We start from the raw sequence: 26,166 nt of genomic DNA on the forward strand, positions 1-26,166 counted from the left end.
ATGCAGATCCGCATCGGCTCTCGTTCGTATGTACGAAGCGTCAAAGTAAAGTCACGTATAGCAGATTTGTGCTCTTGTTTTTATTTGATTTAACTTTTTCTTTTTTTTTTTTTTTACGTTGGCGGACAAACAGCCAGTCGCACGTTTGAAGTGGAGAATAAACAGATGAGGAGCTCCGGAGTCCCAAACACAGCTGGTTCGTCTCCTGCAGTGGATGTCTCAGGGTCACAGATGGAGCTGGTGGAAGGAGAACGAACGAGAGAGGGAGGGAGGGAGAACTTAAGAGAAAAGAGGGGCAAGACTGAGAGTTGATGGTAAAAAGGAAGGGAGTGGAGGGAAGGAAGGAAAAAACAAAAAGATCTCGAGCTTCTTCTTTGCAGAAGCAGCTGCTTTTCTGAACGTTGAGTTCAGGTCTAAAAGGTGATGAGGTAAAAACATCTCTGGAGTCAGAAAAGCATTTAAAGCTCTAATCTCACCACTTCCCCGACAGATCTCGTTGTCCAAAACTGACAGTAGTCAGTCCGATAACAGTTTTACTGACAGCTGGTGAAATACACGTTTCGCTCCCGTGGGGACGCGCCGTGTGACGGCACGCCGACTGACGTGCTGCGGATTAAAAGCATTCCTACTTTTTATTCAGGGAGTGAGTGCAAAAGGTCAACGTTAGCTTGTGGATGTTCTGTTTCTCTCTCTGAACTCGACAGGAATAAAATGTATAGACTTTGTAGTCAAAATATTATCTCAGAAATTAATCATTTGATGGAAAAAAGTTAAGTGAAGTTACAGCGAATAACTGGATCAGTAGCTTCAGGAATTTTAACCATAAGATGGCGCAAATTGAAGCTACGAAAATAAATTTGCTTATTGGAAACATGCCAATTTTGGGGGGGGAGTATGAGGTAATTTTTCAGCCAGATCAAAATAGATGTATTTCACAAAACTGCAATGGAAACTTTTTTTTCCCCGCATCACATCAGTCAGGTGATCAACAGTCGGTTGTTACTACTGGTGAAGACCACAAAGACAACGACAGGAAGTGGTACAAAATGGTGGTTTGTTTTTGTTTTTCTCAGATATGTGCAGCTGGATCCACCAGACCTCTCGCAGTATTGCACAGCTCATAAAAAGCTTCGTCACTCGAACGTGTTAAATCCGTAGCTCTTCCGTAACTTTCCCACAAAACGGCTCATACGTAACCACTCCAGAATATGGGTTTGTCTCTCCAATGCCTGAATAAAACGCCGACGTTTCCTCTGACAGCTGATAGATGATGAGAGCTAGCGCAGTGGCTGAAATTATAAAAATATTTCATTTGTCGCTGCTGTGATTTTTGATGACTTATTATGTGGACAGGCTTACTCGCACAGGGATTTGAATTTAATTTCTTGTTGAACAGAATTACAAAACTGCGTGTTTTTTCGACATTAGCAGGATATAGACAAAGATTTGCACACATTTGTTGTGGAAACGCAGCTGCAGACTTCAAGCTAAGTGTTGTGCTAGTTTTATTACCGTTTGTGAAAAAACAGGATGACTTGTTGGCATGCCCTGAAGGAGCGCTGAAACAAAACTTTCTCTATTCTTTATTTGCATGTCCAGTATGAATATATAAATATATATATTTACATATAGGCGCTCTTTGTGGCTTGCAGAAGGTACGTTATTCAATCTTTGCCACTACAGGAGAGGCTGATTGTTTATTTTCATTGCTGTTTGAGAAATTGTTTAGCATTTTCCGCACAATCCTGCATTCCCGTATGCACAAGCAGAACAAAACCATCATAACAACGAAGGGGCTCAGAAAGGGCCAATGTACGCCACGCTCTGGTCGACCGGAACCTCATCTAGGCCAACTCTATAGGTATGAAAAGGCAAGTCCAGACGTATACCCCGTTACCTACAGTCATGAGAGTTAAACACGCATGTGTTATGAGGGCCTGTGAAACAGCCCAGCTAGACATGTGAACATGAAAGTGTTTGGACAGAGAAGTATGAGCAAACAGCACGGATTGATTGGGACATAATGGCTTAAAGCTTTAAGGCGTATAACCGGGTAATTCGAGTTGACAAGAGCCTGAGATGTGGTGATGTGGGCGAAGACGGAGGAATCCACTTGAGCCTTCGTTAACGAGCGTGTTGATTCGCGTTTTGCATGCATGCAAAGTATGATTGGAGTTTTGCTTTTGGCCTCTTACGGTACACTGCAAAAACTTGTTTTTCATTGGCGGTTTTGTGACCGAACAAGGAATATCTGAGGAATATCTAAAGCAGTGTGCAAACTGATGCCCTTCCATGAAATCCAATGTAAGCAATTGTGTATAGAAGTGATATGTGAAGGTCAGATATTTTGTTAGAGAGCATAAGAGGACGAACAGCACCTGAAGGTCAAGGAATACAGCAGGAGAATCTGACTACAGGGAAACTGTCACACATTTCACACGTCTGGCCTTCATGAAACAGCAACAAAAAGGAAATTATTGTTAAAAAAAGAAAAGATTTCAGGACTTGAGTTGTTGAAGTAGCTTGTCTGCCTCGTGTTTCTCTCTCTTAGCAGCGGGAACAAATGTCTTCCCTCGGGCGCTGGTTTAGCATCGGTTTCCCGATACAATCCATCAGTTTCAGCTGCAGGTGTGGACAGGCGGGAACTGAATGCGGATCAGTGCATCTCCACCCTTCTCAGGTGGAGGCTGGATTATGTCCCACAACAAAGGGTTTTGGATCAAACCAAAAAAAAAAAAAAACCCCCAATGTGAATCGACTTGCTCTGACCAATGGGTCAGAAAATAGGCTTTGATATGAATAGGAAAATCTGAAATGTACTTTATAGGCGTTCGGTGACTAAGCATCCAATAATAATCATTTGGGCGTCCAAACCCTGTCTTTGTTTTTGTTTTTGCAGCTATCTTTATCTGCTTGTCTTCGCCCCAGAGGTTGAATCTCTCTTTGGGATCCAGTTTAGGGGATCCAGTTTAGTGCTCGGCTGTAATTCCTTCTGCTCTCTGCTCACTGTTGCCCTTCTTTTGTCGAAAGTAAAGGAATTGGGATCATAAGAAAGAAAGTCGGACCGGCACGGATGACCTTTCCCCTCCTTCTCTCTCTCCTTTTCCCTCCCTTCTCTGTGCAAAGCTCACTTTTGCTTTGCAGGGTGTTTCTCCCCCTTTTTTTTGCCCCACCTGATCAGTCTGCTGCAGGAGGAGTAGTAATAGTCGCAGTTATCAGACAAAGACCTCAGCCTCGCCCAATTTATTTTCTTTTCAGTTCTTTAAATTCCTGAAGGAAACTAAGTTAACGTAAGTAGGAAAAAGAAGTACATGTAGCGCTAATGCAGCAGCAGCTTGTCTGAGGGTTGACCTGAAGTTAAGCTTACTGCAATAAGGAACAAATCAATTAACTCCATGAAAAATGTAAACAAGCTCCATCATTTCCATTTGCATAGCTGTTTGTTTTTCTTTCTATAAGAGACTAGATGACATCAGTCATCTATCAGTTTCAGCTAGTTCCTTTTATGAAGGACTATTTAGTTTACAGTGACTTCATAATTCTTTTTATTTGTTGTTTCCGTTGTTTTGTTTGTTTATTGCGAATATTTAGAATGTCTTCCAGTTCCAGTGTTAAATGTTTGTTAGAAATTAAAGTTTATTGCTCTTTGAGAGTGACGTACTTGTATTATTATGCCATTACCATCATATTACTTTAAAATGGTCTCAAAACAACAATATTATCGTTTATCGCAATAATTTCTGGGGCAATTTATCGTCCAGCAGAAAATGTTATTGTGACAGGCCTGCATGCTCATTTTATGAATTTTTTTGTGTGCTGTGGCCTTTCCTCTGTTTTTTTCTTCATTTTTCTTCTCACAGATAAACCAGTTATGATAATAGCAGAATAATTTAGATGAGTAACAGCTGAAAAGCCTTTGAACCAGGTGTTTGTCAGGCAGAAGAATAAGTGACTTGGGTTTAAACCTCTATTGATGTCTACTTGGAGTAAAGTTGCTATGTAACTGTTGAGTGATGAGGAAAATAAATCATTATTTGTCTGCACTAGAAACGTGATTTATTAAAATGCCCCCCCCCTCCAAGTGGCGGCGTTATTTTTCAAAAATATTCTTTAGGACCTCACATTGAGGGCCACACTTTCCCAGGCCCCTGCTACACCTGGTCAGGACCCAGTCGACCAACTGATGATTTCTAACAAGAGCTGCTTGACCTTTATTAACTAAGCTTATGGGCACTAGGCCGACTGCCGTATGAGCTGATAAGCCCCGCACACTCTGTCCTCATCCACCCTGACCCCCATCAGGCGTCGTCCCACCACCAGCAACCTGCCATCCTTTATATTATTATAAAGTCAGGAAAGAAAATGTTCAAATTATCCTCATATAGGACGAGTTTTAAACATTTATGAAAGTGTTGAGGCATGTATACCAAGAATGGCCAAAAGGACAGATCTCTTCCCCCCTCGTGACCTTTCGGCCTCGGACCAAAAAACCAAACGTGGGTTTTTTGAAGTTTTAAGAGCCTCATGTATGTAAGCTTACTTCACTCACAAGGCAGCTTATAAAAGCTCTTTCTTTGGTGCTCTGGTGTGAAACCTTTGGATGATGTTCCATAGCTATCTGAGGAATGCCACCCATTGAACTTAATGCTAATCTGCAGTTCACGTGGGGTTTAGAAGGTAATAAGTCTGCCTTGAAAAACAGGGTGGATCAGAACCTTGGTCCTTCTTACTTATCTGGCAAGTCACTTCACTTCATCTAATGAGAAGTTTCATATAAATTGATTTTCACCTAATATATCAATCAATATAAAACCAAGTAACAAATAGGTGTGTAATTCAATGTCTAGAATGTCGGCTGCAGTGCCATCTAGTGGCACACATAGCAGATTGCAACCAACTCAATACTGCATCTTGATTTTCCAACAGTGGTCACAAAAAGAGAAATGATTGCATGAAATAATTGGGAATTGTTATATTTCTCCAGAAATTACATTCAAATAAAAATGTTTGCTTAAATACCTGATTTTTAGACTAACTATAAAACACATTTTGTAGATAGACTATTAAAAGGTCTTTCTAAATTATTATGCTTAAAATATCAATCGCTATAAATTCTTTTAGTTTAGTTTTCACTTTAAAGGCTTGTGGGAATCATTTGAGGTTTATCTGAGTTTTTACAGGACTGTTTATTGTTATTTAAAATTCCATCGCATGATTATAATGAAACTCACTAAAATTGAGCATGTAATATATATATTTTTACATCTCTTATGAGCATTTTTATTTGTTTGTAATATTAAAAGTGTGTCATTCAGTCATATTCCTTTTCTTCTTTTATCTAAACAACCTTGTTTTGATTTTTTTAACCTTTTCCTTGGTGAAAAGTTACATTGATTTACTTCCTATTTTTTATTTTTCTTACAGGGTGGAAAGTCTGATGAACCGTGCGCAGGCCTGGACTGCAGCAGAGGGTGCAAGTGCTTCCCAGAGAAAGGCAGCAGGGTGAGTCGGCTGCATGATCTCTGAAATCAACCTCTGTGTCAAAAAACAGAGAACATGATGTTAGGACAAACAACACTCCCCTCTGCCCTCAGTTTATAGAGTATAAAGTTGAAATATTTTCATCTATTAATCATTCGCCGAGCACGGATTAAAATCAGACACAGTAATTAGCCGCGTAATATGATGTTCCACCACAGCGGCAGACATAAAAATGCATAAAAATATAATTACGCTCATATTAAGGATAATTTTGTGGTGGTGAAGCTTTTTACACACGTCGATGGTATTTCGTCTCTATCATAGCTAATCTAGGTAATTACAGAACAACAATTAAATTACGTGGTTAACATTAATTTCTTACAGTTTTTACTATGTTCCCGCCCCTCCCCCCCATCTTTAGATTGCCTGATAACTATTACTGTCTGTGCGTGTTTTAGATGTTGACTGTATGCACAAATATTTGTGGTTTATTGATACATTAGATGGCGGGAATTGGTTAATTGTTTCCCCTGAAGGGCATTAAATGAATTTATAATCAGTACAAACCCACAACGCCTTGTTTGATCTTAGATTGTGCTGCTTGTTTTTAGCAGGTTGGGGTACTTTATCTCCACCTAGCCCCCCTCAGGCTCACATTTACATTCTTATCCATTTTCATCAGGTTTGCATGTTGCCTGCAAATATGATAGCGTGGTCTGTGTTGGTCTGTAGAATGCATGTTTCAACAAACCCCTCTCTGTGCGCCGTAACGGGGTTCCTGGAGGAGCGGGAATACGATCAAATCAGGATGTGTAGCTGCAGGCAGAGAATTCATTTTCTTGTCAATCCCATCATACAGTTAGCATCAAACTGTCACCACTAACATCAAAACAAACCTTTGCTGATTGCACATTGGCAGATTGTGCTCTGTAGATGCGCACAAACTTCCCGACCGTCAGCCCCATCGTCCTTTCGGAGCAGCAATCAGAGCGCTCGACTCTGCTGATTTACGGCCAAAACAGAGTTTACAGAGTCAAAAGTTCCTCCGAGATCAAAAAGAGATTAGAAAAGCATCTTGCTTAGTTCGACTTCAGCAACAACCCTCCAGCAGCTTTCTGCCCATTATTAACTCAGTCTTGTTTACACTCCACCAAAAATGGGAAGGGTTTTATTGACACAAATTATATTTTTGAATCCTTGGAAACAGTGAGGCCAGATTTTGATTGAATATTCGTCTGACTTTACCGACATATTTCGTCCGGCAGGAAGGGATATACTGTAGTTGTCTGCTAAAATAAGTGCAGCATATTTCAGCAAAGAAGAACCATTTTATTTACAATTTGCAAGAGCATGTCCCAAATTGCATAGCCATTGAAAATTGTGAGTGGGTTGAAAGATTCAAGGTGATGCACCATTCCAAGTGTTTCTTGCTGCTCTGAAGGAGCAAAAGTCAAGAAAGCGGTGCAAGGTCATATCTGAATGTCTTTGAGTTCCAGTGGCAACTTGTCTCAGGCTTTGGTAGGAGGTCAAAAGTGGCACCTGCACTGGCAAGGTTGACGGTGTGAGAAGGTTCACCCAAAGGCCATCCCAGTGAATGCGGTTCCTGCCGGTGGCAACATCTCAAGGCAGACGGTCAAACAGACCCTGCATCTTCTGGATCCCGTGGAAACGGATAATAGAGGAAACCATTTCCACGAGTTAGGTAGAAAAAAAACACCTGCCTGGCCTTTGCAAACTTTCATCTGGATAGAGGAGGAGATTGTTCTTTGGTTTAATGGGCACGACACTAAAATGGAATTGTTTGGCCACAGTTGTGCAGCCTTGTTAATAGCATGTCGACACCCAACAGAACAGGCAACCTAATGGAAAGAACTACATCAAGATTCTCAACGATTCTGCTGAGAAACTTGTTCTACTTGTTGTTGTAGTGACTCTAAACACACAGATGGTGTGGTAGCGTAATGGCTGGTGCACCATTAAGTGGTCCACTAAATGTTTCAAATATTAAAATTTGAAATTATTAAATTTATCAAAATAATTGTTAAAATAATCAAATTAAGTTCGAAGCAGCCCAGCCAGAGTCCTGACTTGAATTTAATGGGGAATCTGGGGAAGGAGTTAAAGATTGGGCTGAAAGCAGAAATACTTTACAACCTCAAATACTTTGGAGTTCATTGCAAAAGGTGAAAGGTCAAAGACACCAGTGGAGACATGAAAAAAGCCAAGAAAGGTTTTTCAAATCATCATTGACAGTTGCACAAATGATTTTTATGTTGTTTTTTGTTTGTTTGTTTAAATGTAAAAAAAAACAAAAAAAAAAACAGGAAAACGTCTTTTTACCATTTTGTGAAACAGATCTTCTCTCAGACACAAACGTCTTGGGTGAAACGTTTGTGTTCATACACAATAACCTTTTGGGTGTATGAATAATTTTGGACTTTACTCCACGCAGTATTGAACTAAATTCCTGAACATGTGATTTTTAAAAGAAGTTATTCCTCTGTCCTTCCTTTCCCATCTTCTACCTATATGGGAAGCAGCGAATGCATCCACTAAGACATTCCTTTCCTTGGTTTCCATATTACACGTGACTGCTCCCCCTTTTTTCTAACTTAAAAGTAGCGATGTCTTGAGTTCAGTGGAAACGCGAGACTTCTGTCTTTACCCTAAAACCAGAGTAAAACCAGACTAAGTGTAAGCTTCACACTGTTGCTCGCTCCCCCCCTTTAGCTCGGATCTAAACAACAATTACTGTCTGACACAGAAGCCTACACTTACTACCCGACTACTGTACACCATTTTAGCTAAATGACATAGTGAAGAGCTCCTCATTACGCTCAGGTATCTATAGGTAAATGATCAGGTAACACTTGCTGGCTCTGCTCAGGCCTCCTGTTGGGCCTAAATGACACGGCCGCAACTACATTACATTCTTTAACTGTTATTGTTGGGAGTCCCGTCAGGGCTAAGGTGCTTATTTGTCTCTTTTCAGTTTTACTTTTGTAGTTGGACCATGGAGAAGGTAGGTGTGTTCTTAATCATGGCTGTTAATGCCAGTGAAGTCCACAGGTGGGACGGAGTTAAAGGGCTCTATGCCACACAGGTCCTGAGTCAACAACAGCTCAGTGTTACTGATTTGGATTAAAGCTGCAGTGTGTAACTTTTATAAAGAATATGTTTCTTACATGTTTGTTCAAACTTTTACCATGAGACAGATAATCTGCGAAACGATCAGTCTCCTCCACCTCTTCCCTGAGCTACTATCGGTGTTTGAAGAAATCCTGGCCAAAAACAACCCATCAGAGCCAGGAGGAGGGTCTTACCGCTGTCAACCAACTTCATGTACTCGCTGCTCAATGTGCTAATGACGGAAAAACTACTCAACGTCACAGGAAAACCGTTTATTTGCCGTCGTCGGTGGCCATGCCAACTAGCGTTGGAATTCGCAACAGGCTATGCTAGCTGCAGCATAGAATGGCCACACACAATTGTGATTGACAGCCATAAGACCCGCCTCCTGGCTCTGATTGGTTGGTTCTAGTTGGCACTGGAAACACTGAAGGAGAAAACAGAGGCGCTAAATGTTTTCACAGATTACTTGTCTCATAACAACTTGACACCTTCAGCGAATATGTAAAAAAGTCAAGTTTACAAAAGTTACACACTGCAGCTTTAAAGACAGTCTGTAGAGGGATCAGTTGTTTACAAAAACTCAAATCATAGCAGATTGAGCATTCGTAAGATATGCATATAGGATGGAAAACGTCAAATCACATGACCCCTAGACAGCTTGTGCCTTAGTTTCTTTTGCATCTGCTGAATAATTGCCCTCCATCTTAAAGTCAGAGAACATCGATTGACGACGATACGCTCAACATCCATCTTCAGGACCACAATTAATTGGTCGATTCTTTTCTGCTTCATCTTTATGCAATCACCCTCATCGCTTGTTTTTGTTTTTTTGTTTTTTATAAGGAGACACAGATAAATTACAGGCCTCTTATCATGCAGAGGTGTGTTTCCAGGATGTCTTGGCACCCCAACCAAAACATCTGCTAATGTTTGAGATCCATCAGGATTTGACAGGTTAACTGAAGAAGTACAAATGCTGTCACACAAGATTGAAGTGAAGTTTTGTTTATCCCCGAGGGATAACTTTTTTCTTTTTGCTACCAACACCTTAGTATCTTTTTTTTTTTTTTTTTTACATGAATAGCCTATTAAACATCGCAAATTTATGGATCTTCTCACGTCAGTTCCAGGTTCGTTGCCATAGCACTTTCACACCCCGTGGTAGTTAACTAAACTCCTGCGGAAAATATATTCATGTAACGAGTCACTTGCAAATGATGTCAGTGATGTATATGACATATAATAAAGCAATGAAACAACAAAACATAGGTTAAATGCATAATGAAATAAATTATACACGGTCAGTAGCAGAAAACAAACTAATATTTTCTGCAAGATTGAATTTAAAAAAAGTAATTATTTTCAGTATTTCTTTTAGTAGAGAGAAGGATTTATGGTTCCATTAATTACAGGAAGAGAGACGTGTTTATTCGCCAATCTCATTTTATTTGAAGCTTTACTTTAGTCTTCAATGAGACCCTTATGCTATTGTTATAATTATATACTATACTATATGTACTTGGTTAAGTAAAGTCCCAACAAATAAATGCAAAATAACTGCCCTGTTTTGTTTTTGGTAGAATATTGATTATATACGAAAACATGTTTCTCGATGGCACAATTAATTTCCTTCACTCATCTCCCGTTTTCAGTCTTGCTGGTTTTTGCTGTAGTCTGACAATTTGCCAAACTTTACCACACCACAACAAGACAGAGAAAATTACTAGTTTGCATGCTGTTATTTAGAAATGACGCAAAGTGGAATCGCAGCACTTTTATTTGATTGAAAAGAAACAGTGCTGTGATTTTATTTTTTTTATTTTTTTCTCCCCAGTTTTATTTTTTATTTTTCTTCCGTGACATTTCTGCGTCACGGTCTCTGCAGGTGTTTAGGATGTCTGGCTGTGCCAACATCTCTTCGGGGCGTTATTGTACCATCTTGAGCATAGTTCTGGGCAGCCTTGGCATGCAGAGGCATAAACTGAAAATATTTCCTCCAGTCGTCTCATAACGGAGACGAAAATAATGGGAAGAGCAACTGCCGTGTGTTGACATAGTGTACCAAAACGCCTCTAGCAACATAACATTAGTGGCTCTCTGGTGGTTTTCTACCAATTTCAGTTGAAAAGACTGCACATGTCACGATTTAAACGGTTTTACTGTAATAGTTGCGTAAGTTTAACAATGTTAATTTTCCCTGGAAAGCGGCTTCCTCGCTTTGCGTGGCAGCAAATGAAGCTAGGTTCCTGTCCAGCCTTGTTTGTCACGGTTCTGCTGGGTCTACACATTTCAGTCATGGTTCTAAATCCAGCTGTGCTGTGTCAAGAAAACTGGTATGGGGTTTGAGATCTGTCCAGGTACACGCAGAAAAAGGTGCATGAAAGCCTGAAAGAAGAAATAAAGCAATCTTGTGTTTTGATTTATAATGATTAAGTTGGACGTGTATTAGTACAAGTGGTAAAATGACTGTGTATAAGTAGTCACTGAATGGTTCTGAAATGTATGAATAATGATCTGTAATGAGATAACAACAATGAAATGATTATGGTTGATGATTTATAATAAGTGAAAGAAATGATTAATGCTTAATGAAAATCTGCAAATAGTTTATAATATTTGACTGTGTTTAATAATTAATCAGAGAAAAGAATGAGTGAAAAGAGAAGGGGAACTTGTGAGTTCCTGCTGTCGCAAGCAGTTCTGAACAGATGGCCAGTGCGCACAGGATGGGTGGAGCAGTATGGTTGGCTAAGATCAACAAGCAGAAGGAAGAACGGGACTTTCCACCCCAGTCAGCAGAGAGGAGGGGCCGATGGGGGTTTCCGTGGAAATCAGCAGATGTTCAGGAAACCACGTAAACTAAAACTCCCCATACACATGCATGGCAGAGAAACGTAGGAAATCAGCAGATGTTCAGGAAACCACGTAAACTAAAACTCCCCATACACATGCATGGCAGAGAAACGTAGGAAATCAGCAGATGTTCAGGAAACCACGTAAACTAAAACTCCCCATACACATGCATGGCAGAGAAACGTATAAAAGCAGACGGAAAAGGAGAAGTTCTTGTTCTTTGTCCACGGCGCTGAAGGAGTCACAACGGAGAAGCAGAGGAAACATTAATAGACCGCACCCTGGAACCACGGGAGACTCGATACTCAGCGCCGCCAAGGAGGGACAAGTTCCGGACGCCTAAACCCGAGTTCCTGATTCGGCCATCGGTCTTGCCTCCACCCCGAATATATTGCAACAGACTTGGAGAAAAGACGAAGTTCCCGGAGGGATAAAGAGTTGGGTTTTTAAAAGGATTTAAACCCGTTCTACTTTGCTACTATTCTAAGGAGGATTTTTCCCGCACAAGGATAAAGACTCTGTCCAAGGAATCTGGATGTCTCTGCTGCTAAGATTCACCTTCAACTGGGTGTGAGTTGCCTCTGCTCCATGAAATTCCATCTCAGAAACGGTGACATAGGTTAGGGAAAGGAGACAGCATGGTATAGTTATACATGTGGACCTTATTATACTGTTCTCAAATATATATACAATTGATTATTGATTTGTATGTCACATATTCCTGCTTAAGCTTGCTTAATAAAATTCATACTCTAAAATTCTAATGAGGTTGGTGGACATTGGAATTAATCGAGTCAAGTAATCATTCTTCAGTTCTTCTAATAAAGGTAAAATTAATGTACATGGTTCTAGAAAAGAGGAGGCTTCATAATTTCCTTTGGCGAGAGTAAAATAATGACCCAGGGACTTACATCCAAGTCACTAAATTTAGTCTAGCCGGTTCCAAGAGCGAGTTATATTTTAGAAAGCGAGCTACCGTTAACAGAAGTGGTTATTGAAATTATGCAGCTGTGAGGGCTACTCAGCTGATTGTTTCTTAACTGTAAAGGGTCGTAACTTCTGGATTGGAGGTAGTTAGAGCTAGACGAATCGCTTTCGACACCAGTTTGAATAGATTATCTCTTATAGATCTCATTTAGGGTAATACCCAGGTCTTAGAGATTTTCCGGACCTGTTAGACAGAGAACTGGTCAGTAGTCAGCCCCGGAGGGTTGTGATGAAGTGGGCGGGGCTAGCTATTGCAGGATAACGGACAGCTGCAACGCAGTATTAGTGCCAAGCAACGAAAATGAAAAAAGTAGATAAAATTACGACAATAAAGTCATAAAATTATAAGCATAAAGGAATATATTTGATGGATAAAGTCATAATATTAAGAAAATAAAAGTTTTATGAGAATAAAGTCGAAAAATGCATCAAAATAATACGGTAATAAAACGGTAGTGTTACGTGAAAGTTATATCATAGCTTTCTTCTTGTGATATTTCGGCTTTATTCTCAAAATATTATGATTTTTTTCCCCTTATGTTATGACTTTATTCTGGTATTATTTTGGTTTTATTCTTGTAATCTTCTTTTTTTTTATTAGTATGACCATATCACTCCGTCGTGCTGTGCAAAGCCACAGGTGAGATGAAATGTAGTTTTTTTTAAGTAATCTCTTCTTTCACTGATGAAGATCGACACACATCTGCAACGAAACTACATGTTTTATTGACTTTATCATTTTTAATCCACAATTAAAGGAAATGGGCCTCTCTCACTCATTTTCTACGTATTCAACTTAAAAACGTGTGAGTTATAAAAACCTTCCATTGCATTATGTACATAGATCTTAATGATGCATGCGAGTTTTCTTAAACACATGCATTGTATTACTTTCAAATGGGGAATCAATAGAGAAGTGACCACTATAGATGTACATTTTGCATGCAGAAGTGTATAAATATTGTGTATCCCAGTCCATAAGGTGACTGTGTAGAAAGTGACCCACAGCTGAATAAGAGGCAGGCCAGCAGACACAAAAATGTAAGTCTCATTCACCGGGGCCCAGACAACAAAAGCGGCTGGGGAGTAAAGGCCGAACAGACTGGGGAAGTGGGCCGCCTGCACCTTCTAAAATAAGACTCAGGTAAAGCGATAGTGGATGTGTGTCTCGGTGGAATGAGAACATAAGAAACCAGGGATGAAAGCCCCTCAAAGGGCCTCGCGATGAAAGACCGCGTCTTTCTGCCCCTGAATTCCTCTACTTTAATCCTGAAGCAGGTAGACTGGGAAGAAGAAGAAGAAAGAAAAGAAAAAAAGCGGAAGAAGAAAACGTTGCTTAGGGTAGGTTAAAAGAAGAAGGGACAGGCCGGCAGCGTGCCTTTTGTGTCAAACCGGCCGAGAGGAGAGGAGGGGAGATAAGGTGACACTGACCCAATTGTTTGTGTTTAAGCCCTATGCAAAAATGTAGGCAGAGGAACGAAGCCAGATCAGGGACTGCTGGGGAAGATAGTTTTAACTCCCAAACAAATGTGTTGTCAAAACTGCAACATGCCGTTCCCTGTTACAGAGATTTGTTTTTTCTAAGATACGCTTGCTTTGTATTTACACAAAGATCACAGACAAAAGCAGCATTATATATGTTTCATTTAATGTTTAATAGATAAAGTCTAGCAACGCCAGACTAAAACTAACCTCAGGTGAACATCAGAGAAAACACTAAAAATCAAACTCCTGTAAAAATAAGTTCCTGAAGTAGTTCCTCCGGTGCCGTCTTACAACAACAACGTTGGCAATTCTTGGCATTTTAAACTGTCTTTCAGAACAACAGAGAATCTCTTAGTTCTTTCAATAAATTCATTAAGATTTATCTGTGAGGATTGGATCACTATTTACAAAGCTTGTCCACATATAAAATACTTGTATTCATTTAAAGTCTATATTGGTCCTTCTCAAACCTGACTTTTCTGTAGTTTAGTTCTAAAACCTTCTAAACATTCACCATTATTACATATTTCTTCTATTCTGAACTATCTTGCTTAGCTGGCCTCAAATAAACAGACTCTACTTCGTAAAAAGGCTCATAAAGATCTAGAGGAATTTGATACTTTGGATATTAGCTCAATTGGAAGTTGGAGGTAATTCCCGATTCCCGAGTTGAGCTGCAACTAACGTTCAACCTAGATGACGAATGGCCCTTGAATTCACCGTATTCATTATAGACTTTTTAAGGGAAAACCGTGATGCAGAAATGGAAAGGATTAGCCCTGCTGACTTCTCAAGACTTTAGGTAATGCCAAAACTATGTCGCCAGTTCAGGGGTCCTTAAATCCAGCCCTCGAGGGAAGGTGTCTGGCAACTTTTAGACGTGTCCCTGGTCCAACACATATGAATCAAATGGCTGGATTACCTCCTCTGTGCAGTCAAGCTCTCCAGAGTCTTCCTAATGATCTCATTGCTCGACTCAGGTGTGTTGAAGCAGAGACATGTATAAAAGTTACCGGATTTTGGCCCTCGAGGCCTGGATTTAACGACACCTGGTCTAGACAGTATTTCCAAGCAATCTCACCTTGATCTAGAGCAGGGGCCGATCTCCAGCAACTTTTAAATGGGATTCCTCATTAATACACCTGGGTCAGATAATTAGGTCATTACCAGGACTGTGTGGAATATCATTATTCTCTGAGGAGATAATTCTTACAATTTGACTGTGTTGTGTTTGACCGGGGACAAAATCTGCAGGACATCGTCCTTCGAGAACTGGAGTTTGACATTGCTGATCTGGATTAAACGGTTTGGACACTAGATGAAGAGGCATCTTGATCTAGTATCTTCACCATCTAATCTTGCTGTAGAGGTTTTTGATCTTGACAAAATTATTTTTACATTATACCAAGAGTGATCAGGGTCTAATGCCCAAACAATCTCCTCCCTGCTGAGGGCAACAACTTTCAACCGAGAGCGTGAATGAAAACTGAAAACGTCAAAAATTGCATCTCAGTTCATTTTCATTTTAACAACTCTTTATAGTGTATCCGGTTTCTGATCACCAATCAAAAGCCCAGCACCCATTGATCGAGCCACCACTGCCTCTTTGTCAAAGGCGAAAAACATTTAATTAATTGCTTTTCTAATAAATTTATGTTTTTAGTTCTTTCCTTTCACTCGTATACTAGGATCTTTGGATGTCCCAAAGATTCTTGATCAGTGAGCAAAATCCTAAGAGAAGAATAACACAAACCAAAATAACTTGAAGGAGTGTTCAGATCTTTCGACAGACTCACAATGCTTTATGATTGATATCAGCATTCAGAAAAAAACTTAAGAACTCTTATGAAACTCACTAAATCATTTTACTTTGGTGGTCTGCATGCTTCAACTTAGCCCAAAATACCGATATTCCTCCAATAACTCACTCATTTTTTATGCTCTTAAGATTTTGGCTCAGGGTTATGATTAGTAGTGTATTGAGTCAATAACACACTCAGGACTGACTGGCAACCAATCCTGCGGTCAAAATGCGGCTGCAGAATTCATGCCAATTAAACAGAGAACCCATATGTACCGCTGTCAATTATCCGGCTACTCTGGATAATTGACAGGAATTTGAACTGAATTTGAACACCTGTTCATGTTTTATCATGTCCTGTGTTTTAGAGGGTTTTGCAGGCGCAGAATACCTTCGCTGTCCTAGTTTGAAACAAGAGTGATGGGTCAAAGGACAACGAGGAATACAAAACAATAGACCATGAAGGCTTCATCGGCACCTACTCTTCCCCTACATTCACCCAGAGACTTAGATTGTGAACATGGATGATAACTTTGATCTTACACGTACAGTATGTTGGACCACTCTGTCCTTTTTCATGTCTACTACTCTTTAATGTGCTGCTTTTGTTGCCTTTGAGCTTGTTTGGGTTTGAGCCCTTCCACCAGCCTCTATAGGTGTGCTTCTCTGGCATGTATGCTGATGTACCTACAGGTCAGATAGTCTGACAGGACAGACTTATCAGCGGTAGCCTGTCACCCAAGCATTTCACTTCCCAACACACACACACATGAATGCTCACACCCACACCCACTGGTGGGCCTCCGATGGCATTTTATCGGGCGCTCCCTCCTTTTTGATGCTCAAACGGGGCTAAAATATGTTGGGGGCAGGGAGATTTGTTTAGGCTTCATCTGAAGAGACTCTCACGCACACGATACTGTAGTAAAGGTAAAGCAGCCTCTTGTCGTCTGTAGAGGCCCCCTAAGAGATCCTCCCTTTTATTGCAGTCGGAGCTTAAATTCAAGCTTTGAACTTCTCGGTGGACGCTGATGTCCTTATTTAGATAGACACGAAACCCCGCCGTAGTCATAGCTGCACTTCTTTCCAAGTGCAAAGCCCAGTGTTTAGCCAAACACAGGTCAAAGGTTAGAGGTAACTCAGAGATCACAGAATCAGACAGGTACATCTAAGTGTGTAGCCGTGCTAAATCGCAGCTACACAAATTACCTTCAGAAAATCTCTTCTTCCTTTTTCATCTTCATTCACCTGCTTTGATCAACTGATGTTGCTATTATTTATGCCTTCCTCACAGAGGGAAATGTTGAACTGCAAGACAGAAGTCTAGCTTGAAAGCATGAGTCCGTCTCTCCTCTCCCTCTTTGTTATGCACTATACCGCCCTCACATGGCGCCTTCAGGAACTTATTTTTTACAGGAGTTTGATTTTTAGTGTTTTCTCTGATGTTCACCTGAGATTAGTTTTAGTCTGGCTGTGCTAGACTTTATCTATTAAACATTAAGTGAAACATATATAATGCTGCTTTTGTCTGTGATCTTTGTGTAAATACAAAGCAAGCGTATCTTTGGAAAAACAAATCTCTGCTATAGGGAGTGAATTGCTTTCCAAATATCTGACTTGAACCACCTGGTAAAATATATTCAAATATATTTTTGTTGAAACTTATGAAAGCTGGGTCAGCAAAAAAAAAAAAAAATGTGTAATGGTAAAATAGCCCAAAGATATTCATACCCATCTTTTCATTTTACAAACTTCTATGTCTGGAACTGGAGTTGATTTGAGTGGTCCAGACTCAAATCTGATAGTCTTTGCAGGAATATAAAGATTAAGATGATGACAGGCGTATTATGAGAAGGCTTTGGTCGCTTTAATGAAAATAAAGATGACCTATTGATTATTAAAAAGGGTATATATAATTTCAGGTATTTTTTTTAATAAAATGTAAATAGTAGCACATCTGCTGGGAATATGAATCTTCTTGGGCTTAACTGTGCGCTCACTGGTGTTGAGAAAAAAAATAGTATTTTTGTGTCTAATATGTTGGCAAGTTGGCAAACCTAAATCTAGATGGTTGATTCCTGAAAATGTCATTTTCAAGATGATCTGCATTGGCTGCTTTGTCCTTAAATCCAGAAATTGAACGTGTACGCAATTGTACAGTACAAGAAAAAATAATCTACATCACGAGTGATGAATGATAAATTCATTTCAGAGTGAAATTTAAATACGTTGGGAGATATACCTTGTGGCAGAAATGTATACAGAAACCCTTCCTCCATTTTTGCCTTGAATGTACATTCTTGTGCATTTAATCTTAAACCCAGTCTCCTCCTTTCAACTCCATTACACAAAAATGAGAGGAAAATTATGGAGGATGGGGGAACAAAAAGAGGAAAAGTCTTTAATCCCCCGTCTTTTCTACACATAGCTTTTGTATAGGTGTGTTTAACTAACACGTGGAGGAATGTGCAGAACTGATCATTACCGATTTTATAGGACTGAAGGGAGCATCGAGGCGCGGTTGTTTTTCCAGATCGCACAGATCGTTAACGGCGTGTCAAATAAACATTTACGAGAATTTTTTTTTTTTCTCACCTCTTCAGCAGAGGTGGCCGGCGTTGCTGGCTTGTTTCTGAAGAAAACGGTCGGTAAGCTGCAATTAAACATGCAGCTGTGCGTCGCTTTTCAGTAAAAAATGGCATTAAAAATGAGCGGAAGGCACGCTCCGTGTGTGGCACGGTGGACGGTTAAAGTGTGGGAGTACAGAGAGTGCTTCAGGTATGAAATGCATCAGGTTGTGCATTTCTTATGTCAGGGCTGTTTATGTCTCTGATGTACACATATCCACACCAAGGCCAAGGCAGCAGGGCATCCTCAAACTTCCCCTGAAACCCAATTTCCAGCGTACCTAAACACAGCTGGCTGCAGGTCGCCCACTCACTCGGACGTCCTCCGCGTCCTCTCCTCTCGCGGAGCAAATTGAGAAAGTTCAACTGCTGACGTGTTTCTCTCTCAAAGTCAGTCAAGAGTTTTATAAACTGGGCCACAACGAACTCGGAAGCTTGAATTGTTGACTTCGCTTTTTGGGGGTGGAATAAAAAAATTTTTAAAAATCTGCCATTGAGTGTGAAAACTGTAAAATAAATATTGGTTAACTTAAATTAACCTAAGTCATAAAATTTATCTGGCGTACTTCATGCATGTTGCAAAGGGAGCAATTTAATTGTAAAACATAAATACTAACAGAAAGAAAAAAGGTGATTCAGCTTGAATATATTGCCTTAGCTAGTCACAAGTCATCACATTACGTTTATTCAAGTGAATATTTTAAGTTTATTAAGTTTTTATGCTAAATAAAGAACGTTTTCCAAACTTAATTTGATTACATGACAAAAATTAACACCGTTTTGTTAGTGCAGGAATTTAGTGGCGCACAAATCAAATTTCCTACATAAATCCCTGAAGGTTGGCTGATTGACTGCTTGGCTTAGCATTCATAAAAGAATGTTATGTCTATAATAGTCTTGGGTCAACCACTCAGAGATAGAGGAGGGAATAGAAGAAGGCATCTTTCATCCCTATCGTAGAACGATCTTATTTGGCCCCCGTTTATCTCCTAGAGTGTTTAACTGATCATAACTTCTCTGGTTCCTCCGTAAACAGCGTGTCAAAACAGCGGCTTTATCTCCAGGAAAACAGGGCAGTGTCTGGGCCTGCTTTACAATAGAAAAAAAAATCAAAACAGAAACAATACTTGCTCACATATAGATTACATTTTTTTATTATTATTTTGGTAATTATGGCTTGCAGCTAATTAGAAAATGAAAGTTTCACTCAAAAGCAATAAAGTTTTTTGTTTTAATATATATATCTTATAGCATTCACTATTGTGGAAATTAATACCGTCTACAAAAAGGCTAGAATGTCACGGAGTGATCTGTCCGACCAAACGGTGGTAAGTTGAGTGGAAGGAAAAACGGGATCTTGTCTAAATTGAAGCCCATCTCCATTCAGTTCAATTGAAATTCAAATTTTCTTCATTCATTCAAAAGCTAGGTCAGTGTTTCTCAAACTTTTTTGGGCCAGCGCCCCCTGTCCATTATCCAGGTCCCTTACCGCAGAAATGACACAGAACAAAGCATCTGGTTCTGACTCAAATCCTAATGAGTCAGATTGGAAGTGTCATGGCATCAGAAGGCCTCATGACATTAACACTGACATGAAAAATAATATTGAAGAAATAAATATATAAAATAAAATCTAATTAAAAACATAAATAAGTTCCTTACTGTTATTGTCTGTAAAATACATTCTTCTTAGTATTAGCTGTGGTCCCAACAAACCCACGGCACTTTAACAATATTATTTTACCTTTTATCTGGAAACCTAAAAACATTGTAAAAAACAAAAAAAGTCATGTTGTGCCACTTAAAGTGTAATATAGCAAAATAATTTGCCGCTCTTCACCGCCATCACCGCTTTGCCTGAACGCTCGGTTTGGACCCGCAATGAATCATGGGATATTGTGGTCCGTGAAGGATACACCGGACCCATCCTTCAAATCTGGGGAAAATAAGGACGCATTTGAAGGCCACATTCGAAGAAGTCTTTGAATTCAGGCAGGCCTTGTCGCCACGCTACGACGTAATCGGCCTACAAATCCGACCTTCGAAGGATGCAGCCCCTGAATTCGGACACAGCTTATATATTCAATATGAAGTAAATATTGATACGCTATCAATATCTATCGCTATTGACCATGTCTATCGCGATATTGTCTAGTCCTAGACAATACGGTGATGTTGTCTAGGACTAGACAGATCGTAACCGGAGTTGCTTTTGGAGGCACATCTGGAAACGGGTCCTGGAAATCTTAAAGGTTTTAAAGAGCCATACATGCCAATTACATCTGCTGTTTGGACTCAGTCGTCACCTCAGGCTGATTTTAAGGGAAGTGGATAATGTAGACATACAGTTGCTTCAGTGTCCTTTAATAAGGTTCATTTGAGTTTCAGTGCTTGAAAATACATATTTCTAAACTCTTACGCCTCAGTGAGAAACGTCGGTTTTCTTTTGTTTTTTGTTGAGGAAGAAAATGCTATAGAAATGTTTGTAAAGGGCGGCAATCTGGAATTTAAATTAAAAAAATAACATCCAAGGAAGCTCCGTGATTTGATCCCCCCCCCCCCCCCGTCTTTACCGTCCTCCTTGCTCTGCAGCTGAGAAAACACTGAGACTTTATAACGACATCTCCGGGGGATTGGTGCCGCTCAATGAGCGCTAAATGCGATTTTTACTGTCAGGGAAAGCATCTGGATGAAAGGAGACAACAGGTAGTTGGTTTTAATAGCAGCCATCATCACAACCAGAGGGGCTGAGGAGCGGTGGGAAGCTTTCTGGTGGAACATGAAAGGAGAAATGTGCAGTTTGTGGAGGGGAAAAACAAAATGGAGCTTAAAGTTGGTTGATCTCCTTGGTTTATTCGTTGAGAACAACAGATCTAACATAATATACTGTACATATAATGATAGTTTTGTTAGAATAATGTAACATACAATGCAATATGATCCCAACCCTGTCAAATATTACAACCACACCTCAACCTTCTTATGTTTACACAGTGTTCCAAATTATTATGCGAATTGAATTTAAGTGTCATAAAGATTAATGTTTTTGTTGTGCTGTTAAATTTCTAGATGGTATTGTGTGTCAGGGCTCTTTGAATCACTATAATTAATTTCAGAGAGCTGGTTGATTAGTTTGTCTGGTGAGCTCAATTAAAGGAAATCTACTTTAGAAGGATGTTCCACATTATTAAGCAGGCCACAGGTTTCAAACAATATGGGAAAGAGAAAGGATCTGCTGACGAAAATCATCAGATAGTGTAGTGCCGTATGACAAGGAATGAAAACATTAGATATTTAATGAAACCTGAAGTGTTATCGTACTGTGAAGAGATTTGTGGCTGATTCAGAACAAAGATGGTTTGTACAGATAAAGGCAAAATGAGGAAGGTTTCTGTTAGACAAATTCATCGTATGAAGAGAGCAGCTGTTAAAATGCCCTTACAAAGCAGCAAAAAGTTATTTGAAGCTGCTGGAGCCTCTGGAACCTCAAGGTGGAGGATCCTCCAGAGGCTTGAGGTGCATAAACCTACTATTGGGCCCCTAACCAGAGCTCACAAGCAGAAACGGTGGCAGTGGGCCCAGCCGTACATGAAGATTAATTTTCAAACAGACTTGTTCACTGATGACTGCTGTGCAACCCTGGATGGTCCAGATGGACGCAGTAGTGGATTGGTGGTGGATGGCCACCACGTCCCAACATGGCTGTGACGTCAGCAAGGAGGTGGTGGAGTCATGCTGTGGGCCGAAATCATGGGGAGAGAATCATTGGTCGACTCCTTCAGAGTCCATGAAGGTGTGAAAATGACCTCAGCAAAGTATATGGACTTTCTGACTGATCACTTTCTTTCATGGTTCAAAAAGAAGAGCCGAACCTTCAGTAGCAAAATCATCTTCATGCATGACAATGAAGGCTGCAAGAAATATCATTGTGTCATTGGCTGATGTGGGCATAAAAGGGCAGAAACTCATGGTGTCACCATCCTCCTCTGACCTCTGACCTCAACCCTATTGAGAACCTTTGGAGTTTCCTCAAGCAGAAGATCTGAGGGTGGAATGCAGTTCATATCAGAACAGCAGCTCTGGGAAGGTTTTCTGACATCCTGCAAAGAAATTCAAGCAGAAACTTTCCACAAACTCACAAGTTCAATGGATCAAGAATTATGCAGGTGATATCAAAGAAGGTTCTATGTTAACATGTAACTCGGTCTGTTGAGATGTTTTTGATTGAAATAACTTTTGATTTTAGTACGTGACTTAATGCTGCACATTCAAAGAATGACCGTTTGCAGTTCTTTATAATCCAGAGAATGTTTAGAAAATCTGCTGTGCATAATAATTTGGAACATTTGGAGCATTTTGAGTTTTTTATTTTTGAAAACATACTGTTCTCATGAAGAGCTTTGTTCAGTAAAATTTGATTTATACTGTAATAGTTCATGACTTGAAAATTATACTGACCATCATTTGCATTGACCATTTAGGAAAATCTGAGAAAATATAACTTGCATAATAATTTGGAACACGGTGTATTTGTGTAAGATAAGCAATTTCAAACTTGAAAAATTCAAAATCATACAAATTTAAAGGAAACACATTTATAGAACGGAAAAGTAGACACACCGATTTTTCTCTTATTATTGTTAGTACTTTAGATGTCATAATGACGGGTGGGCACTGTCTTTGCTTGACATGGCTGTGAAGTTGCTAGTCTTGATAGAAACAGTCATTATTTTTTTTGGAACTTTGGTTCAGTCTGAACGTGAAGAAGAAATAAAATATCAAATTGAAATTAAATAATAAAAATAATAATAATAAAACACACGGACTTCTAGCAGCTAATCAGCCCCATGGCTCACACTGACCAAATGTTAATGTATACAATATCTTAACTTTGTAAAATTAACAGTTCTGTCTTGGGCTTTTTCATGCTTTTAAATCACTGAGAGGTCATTGACTATTTTAGGTTTCAGTTTTCTACTCTTTGTGAAGAATTTCTTCAACTTAGAATTGTGCCTGATCTGCAGTGATCAGGTACAATTGATCACTGCAATCAATTGTACCTGATTGCAGGTATTAACAGAAATGTTAATCCATTTCTGTTAATCCATTTCTGTTAATCCAGAAATGGATTAACAGTTATGTTAATCCATTTCTGAAGCTTATGTTGTACAGCTAGTTGTTGGTTTAAACCCAGGTACAGTATTAGGTCAGGGGTTATTTTTACCCATGTTTTTTTTTTTCGTTAAACCATGTGATAGAAGAAAATATGCCTCCAATTTAGATGCCATATTTGTATTGATTCCTCTTCTGTTGGCATCAGAGTCATAATTCCCTGTTTTGCACATTTTAGTTCGACAGTTAAGGTGTCGACACATGCTGAAGCCACAATATCAGAGTGATTAAAGGTGCAGGAGACACGGCGGTTCAGGTAGTCTTGTTCGGATGAGAAACCAAGGAATTTAGCTAAACTGCAAACCACTAATTTAAAACAACAAATGCATCTCGTTACACGTGATTAACTACCAAACAAGACAGCTTTATCGCAAATACTGAAGGTTGCAACTACATTTAGTCCCACAACAACACCACCAAGAATAAGGCGGATAGCAACAAGAACGCGTAATGCAAGAGTCAATTTAGCTGCTATGTTCAAGAATAATACACATTTAAGTCAACTAATTTACTGAGCTCATCTTTTTGCTGTATCTTCTGCATCTAAGTTATAGAAATTGCTTAAACGCATCATTATCAGCATGGAGTTATAGTTGGTATTGTTGAGACAGAGATATTTAAATTACTTTTTTTCTCCTCTTAAACAGAAGAAAAATCATATCGCTCCTTAAACGTGTTGCTCCCATTTCCACCCATATGTTTGCATTAACACTAATAATGTTTCAGGTTGTGAGTAAATATTTAGTTGAGTTAGTTCAAATCTGTGAATCTGAGGAGTTTGTACTAGCATGCAGCCACCATAAAATATGCAAACAGGATTTTATAGATGTTCAAAGTTGTTTACCCGAGTCCCATGTTTTATCAAAATCTCGAGGTTTTGGGTGAAGTGTGAAAGCGACAGATTCTTTGATCTTACAGGGAAACTCTTAACCCCGCAAGTCAGAAAGACACAAACTCTGAACCACAAAGTGGTAACCGTCACTCAGTTTTACCCCCCACAGGGATAAATGGGAAATATTCCATTCGTGCGTCGTTCTTTCTTTCCTGTTTCATCATTAAATACATATAAATACACAAGATGTGTTTGGGTTCACTGTGTGATCAGAACAGAGCAACAAGTCCAGTCAACCCAAACATTCCCATCCACTGATGATTTACCTCTTCCTCTGTTTAATGTGTCTGGAGTCAAATGAAATGAGAAGTGTGAAGTTGCTTTTCCAGATATATATGTACCTGTTTCTTTTTTCGAAATATATAAATATTTTTTCATACCAAGGAGGTTTGAGGTTTTGTTGATTCACGTGTCGGTTGTATTTGGCTCAATTCTTACTTCGTGTTTGGTGTGCCCTGATGATTAAACATGCACCCAGAGACCCGGGACTTTCACGAACCCCTCCCTCTGTGCTTATGCCCGTCATCGCCCATAAGGGAGCATTCGGTGTGACAACCGAAATCTTACTCTTGGCACTCACCAGCCCACAGGACAATACGACTCGATTAAAAACCCTCGGGGTATGTGTTCATCTCTGTGTGAATGTGCATTCATGGACAACACACACACGCGCACACATACCTACCGGTTTTCACACGCCCGGTGACCAGAATCTGTCTGTCCAAGCACTCTCAGCTATCAGGAAATGAGCTAGGCTAGACTGGAGCTGTAAGTCCAGGGAGCTTAGCAGGCCAGAATGGGCCCCATTGTGACCTTTGTGCTGAAAGGGATTTGGGACTATAAACTGACCAGTCAGGTGGAAGGTGATGTGGGTGGAAGGTCTGGAAGAGGCGGGAAGAGACCCGACGGGCTGGCATGAAAACAGACAGGGATGCCAACTGGTGAGGGTGTGAGACGGATGATGTCGGAAGTCAGAGATGGGACAGACTGGTCACTGGTGGAACTGGCTAACATATGAGTTCAATAAAAAGTATTGTATTCAAACCATGTATAGAAAACACAACATGGGAGTGGTCTTTTGGTTAAAGCATAGCAAAAGTTAGTGTGATAAACAATTGGACAATACCTATAGCAATGTTCTTTATCTATCTTGTATATATATCTTGTATCGTGTATTCATATTGATATCTCTCAAAATTTAAGAGCATTTGGACTTTGATCCGGAGCACGTCAGCAAGACCACCTCCTAATGATTTTGGAGTAGTCTAGTCAAAGTTTAGGCATAAATCTGACTGAAATGCTGCAGCATGGTCTTGGACAGACTTGAAAATTTAAGAGTATTGACCCAGATCACAAACTGTATTTATCTGCTATCCTACATCAAATTTATGTTGGATAGTTGGATAGATGTGGAAAGTGTTGTAGGTTTTGAAATTGAGTTAATCTGGATTGGTACACAGGCCAAACTTGCGTCTGATTGTACTTGTGAATCTGAACTTCAGCGTTGACTTGTTTAATTATGTGTGAGAGAAAGTGTCTCCTGGTGGAAGCTCTGCATATTTTCTCTGGGTGAAACCAGGTGTGAGTGTCAAATCTGGGCCAGACAGCTTTGGCAGGCTTCCTTTAGCTGGCACAGCCCTGTCATTATGCTTCCCTTCCTACCCCCTAAGGCCACGTGGGCTGGAAGCCGAGCCGCGGCCCCTAACTCCAAGACAAAGGACGCTAATCAGGGGTCA

General features: G+C 39.9%; 1 protein-coding gene across 6 annotated transcripts in view; it reads left to right on the top strand.

Annotated features, from left to right (window-relative positions):
* col4a6 (collagen, type IV, alpha 6) overlaps positions 1–26,166 on the top strand; it is a 124,409-nt gene that overhangs the window by 60,342 nt on the left and 37,901 nt on the right. For all 6 annotated transcript variants that reach the window (XM_028038925.1, XM_028038926.1, XM_028038924.1 and 3 more), the window contains exon 4: positions 5,425–5,502. In XM_028038925.1, the coding sequence (XP_027894726.1) occupies positions 5,425–5,502 (78 nt within the window). The remainder of the gene's footprint in view (positions 1–5,424; positions 5,503–26,166) is intronic.

The sequence above is a fragment of the Xiphophorus couchianus genome, chromosome 14, assembly GCF_001444195.1.
Source record: "Xiphophorus couchianus chromosome 14, X_couchianus-1.0, whole genome shotgun sequence".
Lineage (NCBI taxonomy): Eukaryota > Metazoa > Chordata > Actinopteri > Cyprinodontiformes > Poeciliidae > Xiphophorus > Xiphophorus couchianus.